Consider the following 6000-nt stretch of genomic DNA (forward strand, 5'->3'; position numbering starts at 1 on the left):
CAATCATGCACTGTGGAGTTTTCTCTTTCAATCATATGGAATCATGTGTTTTCCCACAAGGATGCTACTGTCAGATTTCCAAGTGTGTGAAACAGTAGGAATTGCTGGATGGGCAGAGCTGCAGCCCTAAATCTCAGTGACAAGCCTTTGGATCTCTCCTTTGAGCATCCCAATTAAGACTCACTCACAAATTCATTGTCATGGAAAACTTCTTACTGGCAAAGTATATAAGAAATAAATTGGTGTTTTCATTCCTGACCCTAGGATTATATTTGTGAGGTAAGGTATTGATTAAGAAGAAAAGAGAATCCTTTGACTAGATAGTTAAGATAGAAAAGGATTCAGAGATAATAGGAACTAAGTAGTTAAGATCTTGGGCTAGGTTTAAAAAAATATGTATTACCTGGGAAGAATTTACCATAATATTGGCTTAGTGGCAAAATTAACATCCTCCAACTGTTAAAAGAAAAATATAAGACTACTTTGAAAAACATTTTGTTTTTAAAAATACACATTTCAAGAATAAGTTATTTTACAATTGCCTTAGAGCTGGGTAACTGAGAACAGGGATAAAAGGGAGACTTTTAACCATACATCCTTATGTACTTTCTCAGTTTTGAGCCATATAAATGTGCCACATATCAAAAAATATAAATACATTTTTATAAAGAAAAAGCTGACTGCCATTAGTAAATAAAAATGTCCTAGATAATAGAGGTTGGTAAAGAGGAAGTATAGTTGCTTTAATTGGGGGCCAGGAGGAAGTTAGTCACCTAGGCTGTTAATATACCACCCTCCCTAACTCCTAGACGGTTTGTTAATTCAAACTGATAGTTGTTTTATTTTTGTTTAAATTTGGGGGTGGGGAGTGGTAATCTACCTTCCAAAAAAAAAAAAAAAAAAAAAGAGGATCTTCTCCAAGCAAGACCTTTATTCTCCACCGCTGAAATCCCATTAACACTAATCAACACAATGATTAAGCACATTGTGGTTAAGTACTCTAGTTAATAATGACTCCTTTGGAAAAAAAGGTTCCCATAGCGACAGGTAAAGGCTATCATCAAACTCAGCTTTTCAGCACAGGATTTGGGGTCACAGATAGGAGAGTTAGGATTGTTTTAGCATTAATCTGGAGGCTTTCTTTTTTACCTTTCACTTGACTTCATCCATTCAAAAGACACTTATGGAGAGTCCTTCTAGAAGCCAAGCATAGCACCAAACACTGGGGGCCAGGAGAACTAGGAGAAAGATCTCAAAGATAAGGTATTGCTTGTGCTCCAAAACTGCAGTCTACGGAGGAAAGCAGCCACTACAAGAAATAATTACATTATGATAATAATTCAAGTCCTAAATCCATAACCAAGCCTTGTCCTCATCACTAGGACTGGTCAGTTTCTAATCTAGTTTCACTTTCCCATCCTCAAGCTGCAGCACAGCTGGGTTTCCAGCTGGCTGGGGAAGAAAAGATTCTTTAAATAAACAGCATTTTAAAAATATGCAGTCGCTTTTTTTATGCTGAATTTTGTGAACCACCTTTCTCTAATACCTGAATCTGGGTGCCAGATTAATTTAAAACTATCCTAAGAATGTAAAGTCCCCCAGGAATACACCTTTTCCATGTTTAGCAACAAAGTGCACTATGCATTAGAAAACTGCGGATCAGAAACTCCTAAGGGAAGAAATGATCTTTCCTTTTTTTATGCTATCTTCTGCATCTATCCAATAAAGAAACAGCTTTAAAACATATATATAAGAAAGCAACAGATAAGGGTGTAATTATACCAAAATATATGTAACCATCTTCTAAAATGCAGGCCTATTTGCAGAACAGGATGCTTTTAAAGCATTGTACAGAGTTGCTAATCTCTGCAAGGCCTTTCTAACTTTTTCCCCTCTCTTTAGAAATGCAAAGATTTTACTCAACTCTTTACCACCAGAGGAAGTATTGGATAAATGATACACATTAGATCTGTAAAAGTGCCCCTCTGGCAGGTATTTCTATTCCAGCAAGACCTCTGTCTACTTTTCCCCACCTTAGATCACAGACTTCAAGTCAACATTTAAGTTAAAATTAGCTGTTTATGAGGATCTTTTAGAAGAGGTCCCGTATGACCCCTGCACAATATACCTTTCCATATGGTACATCATCCCAAAGTCCTGCCCCGCCCCCAAGACACAGCTTTCTAGATGATCTCCCTAGGAACCACAACTCCCAGAACACAGACACACTCAGTACTGAAACTGGCTAAACAAAGTAACAATGCAACCTCAGTCGCTCAATATAACGGCCAGGATGACAGTTTTCCAAGTGCCAATTTCCCTATTTTGCAATGGGCAAATCTGCTCCAAGGAGAAAATGTTCCCAACGACCCTGTGGCCCAGAAGGCTTTCTTTAGAATGGAAAACAGAAAATGAATTTGTTAGTTATTTCCTGCTGAGCACAAGGAAGGTGTTGTGGTTAGTTAAGGTGATTTTGTTTCCTTATTTAATATACCATCACCAGTACTTGTTTTCTGTAACCACATAGTAGAAAATAAGAAAATACAGTTTATACTCTTCTGTTATATTATCACCAATTCCACAAGTCTCCTCTCAAAAATATGTCCTTTAGTTTCTAATCCCCTTATATAAAGTCCCCTAAACTGACACCTATCTATACACTATCAATTCAAAGTGAAATTTTTTGCATTCTAAAATGTTTACTGCCATACACATTCCTGCTCCTTGATAATTTGTGATGTGTGAGGGCCTTCCCTTTACCAGTGGTTGCAGTCCTAAGTTTATTTTCATGAGAACTATACTATATATGCTATTTTAATAATATGAAATGACCATAACCTAAAAGTGGACTGTATTTCTGACCCTCAAATCTTTCATGACCTCTGCATTTAACTGTTAAACTTTTAAATGCTCCCTAAAACAAACAAGGTATAACTGATAAAGCATATTGCATTGGAGGAAGGAGATAACAGGAAGAGGGGGACAAGGGAGCAGAGAAGCCCATTACTCTATGGGGTTATCTGACGATGACCATCAGGTCCTTAGTGGCCTAGACTAGGGATTATGTGAAGATGTGTGCCATGCATATTCAGGAGCAACTCACTAAAAACCAAAAAGAAACTGACCTTGGACAAGGTTCAGTAAATGTGTTTACTATCTATTCCCACTGTACAATACAGTTCCACAGCTCCCCAAGGGATCTCAGATAAAATACTTAATAGAATAAAAAACTAGAAATTCTTACCTGGTCTCAACTTGTCAACACAAAACATTTCAGAGCATGAAATTAACATTAAAAAGCAGTTAACAATATTCCTTAGAATAATGTCAGAGCCGTAAACTGCTGTTATCCCCAAAGTTTTTTCCCTACTGATTAAGACATTGCCAAGATTCTTCTCATTAAAAGTGATCACAGTTTAACATAGTGCCCAGATATACTCCCACAAACAAACTCTTAAAATTTGCCTCTCGAAGCGGGGTGGGGGTGGTCGGGTGGGGGAGCTTCCAAAAGTCAAAGACATTGATCTAGAAAGACGAGGGCAGCCTTATAACACCAAGGTCAGGGGCTCAAGATCCCCACACCCACCAGCTGCCCCCCCAAAAAGTAGAAGGATGAGGGCAGCAAAACTTCTATGAGCTGTTACATATGTTTTGCTACTCAAAGCCAATCTACACTACCCAGAATCAGTTAGTAAACTGGTAAACATATCAACTTCTATGAGGGTCCAGGACATCTATCACAATTCAGTGATTACGTGGTTGAGTCACACAGCATGCAACAAATTCAGCCTTACTTGAGACAAAATGAAATCCCAATATGAATAAGCACAAGGCAGGCTAACTCCAAGTACTCCATTGTGGGGACAACCCAATCTGAAATATTTCACTGAGAAGTAAGTACTCTGGATTCAGGGACAAGAAGAAAAAGCTCTTAAACTGACATTTCTTTTACTTCCAATGTGGAAGACCCCCATTCCCAGCTGCACAGACCTACAGATTTGTAGATTTCAGGTTTTTGTCTCTAATCACCTGCATTCCTGTGCAGCACCCAACATCATGAAGATGAGAGATGCTGTCAATATACCCGGCCAATAAGGTGTCAGAGCTGAACTTACAGCATTCAGCAGAAGTTACTCTATTTCATCGTCATCATCAACAGACCTAGTAAGATCCCCCAGAAACAGCGAAAAGAAGTGTCTGCTTGCTAGTCCTGGAGGTTGAGAAGGCTGTGCTATCCACTTAGCAGAGACAGGCAATCACGATGGAGGGGGAAAAAAAAAACAAAAAACCCAAAACAAAAAACCAGAGCCACATGGAGGACGGCAAAGGAAAACAGAAGCAGAAAAAGTCCAACTCTGCCTGCGCCAGCGGTGTGGATGAGCAGAGCAGCGAGCCCAGGAGAGGAAGGAGGGGGCGGGGGCGATCATTCCCTAGGAGAACTTATAAGCAGAGGCCTTCATAGCCTGGGAGTCTGCCCAGCTGCTCCTGCAGACCCTGCCAACCTGGACAATGCAGGCCCGAGGGAGCAGAGCGGGCAAGGCCTCTGAGGGTCACTCCTGACTCACTGAGCCTCAGGCCAGCACTGTTCGGACCTCTCCGTCTTTCCTTCTGCTACTGGGCTATGATGGCATCTTTCCAGCCCCCCATGCCATACATCAGCCGCAGATCCCTGCTGGCACAGGCCAGCGCCTCCTCCCGCCCCCCACCCCTGGCACACTTTGAGCTTGATCCTCCTCCCCAACCCCAACCCCCTCACCAACCCGTGCCAGGCGCCCTGCCCAGGGGTGGCCCCACCCCCCAGCGGCAGGACGCTGCCAGGCCTGGGCACCTGCAGCACCTCCCCACCCCACCCCCATTCTCCAGCACCTCGCCCCTCCCCCCTTTCTCTAGCAGAGGGAGGGGGCGACTCACCGCAGTCAGTGCACAGGATCTTGCCCACCTCTTTCTTGAGGTTTTTGCCGTTGGTGTCGAGGGGGGCAAAGGCCGTCTTAAAGACTAAGGGCTGTTCCGTGGGCTCCAGGAAAAAGATGTAGCGCTGGTTCCTTTCGAGCGGCGCACAGGAGCCCACGCTGATCACCTGCTCTCGCTGCAGCCCCCCGCTCCGGAGCGGCCACTTGTCCAGTACCTTCACCAGCGCCACCCGAGCCGAGGCGGGCGGTTCGCGGGTGCTGTTGGAGCTGGAGCCGCCAGCCGGGGCCAACCCCTGTACCTTGCCCTCCACCACCACGGGTGCCTTGTACGCCTGGTCCTGCACCGACTTGAGGCTGGGCGAGTAGCAGGCGAGCGACACACCGAAGAGCAGCATGGAGAAGCCGGGGGCCGGGTCGCGCCTCATGCCGCCGGCGGCTGCGGCTCGCGAGCGGGCGGCGGCTCTCCGGGCTGCGGGGCTGCGGGGCTGCGGCTGTTGCTGCGGCCGCGGCTCTGGGGGCGCAGCGGGACGGGAGATGCTGCTGTTGCTGCTGCCGCTCTCGCTGCTGCTGCTGCTGCTCTTCTCGCTGCTGCTGCTGCTGCTGCTGCTGCTGCTGCTGCTGCTGCTGCTGCTGCTGCTGCTGCTGTTGCTGCTGCTGCTGTAGCTGCTGCACCGAGCCTTCTCCAGTGGCGGCGGCGGCAGCGCTGAGCAGCAAACCTGCCGCATCTGGCCAGGCCATTTGGGGGGCTCCGCCGCTCAGCCGCCGCCGCCTTGGGAGGGGAACACAGCCCGCTGGAAAACCGGAAACAGCGTAACGTTAGCGCCTTGTAGTCCTCCACCGGCAGCCCGGGGAGGTGGCCCGGCTAGGGCAGGAGGCAGGCTGCAAGCGGGCCGCGATGCGCAGCGCGGCGCAGCGCAGCGCTCCCACCCTGCGCGCCAGGACCTGGAGGAGGATGCGGAGGATGGGACGCCCGCCCACTTGCTCTCTCGCGCCCCCTCTATCCCCGGACCGAGTGGGGAGCGCGGCTTCTGCAGGGGAAGCTTGGGACTGCACTGCTTTAGTGCCCGCCTTCAGCCCGCAAGGGGCGAGA

The 6000-nt window shown here is 46.6% G+C and overlaps 1 protein-coding gene across 5 annotated transcripts in view; it reads right to left on the bottom strand.

Moving 5' to 3' along the window:
• Positions 1-5635, bottom strand: part of NRG2 (neuregulin 2) — a 182102-nt gene extending 176467 nt beyond the window's left edge. For all 5 annotated transcript variants that reach the window (XM_063087314.1, XM_063087313.1, XM_063087312.1 and 2 more), the window contains exon 1: positions 4912-5635. In XM_063087314.1, coding sequence (XP_062943384.1) covers positions 4912-5635 — 724 coding nt within the window. The remainder of the gene's footprint in view (positions 1-4911) is intronic.
• Positions 5636-6000: the final 365 nt, after the last annotated feature.

Source organism: Cynocephalus volans, chromosome 2, assembly GCF_027409185.1.
Source record: "Cynocephalus volans isolate mCynVol1 chromosome 2, mCynVol1.pri, whole genome shotgun sequence".
Lineage (NCBI taxonomy): Eukaryota > Metazoa > Chordata > Mammalia > Dermoptera > Cynocephalidae > Cynocephalus > Cynocephalus volans.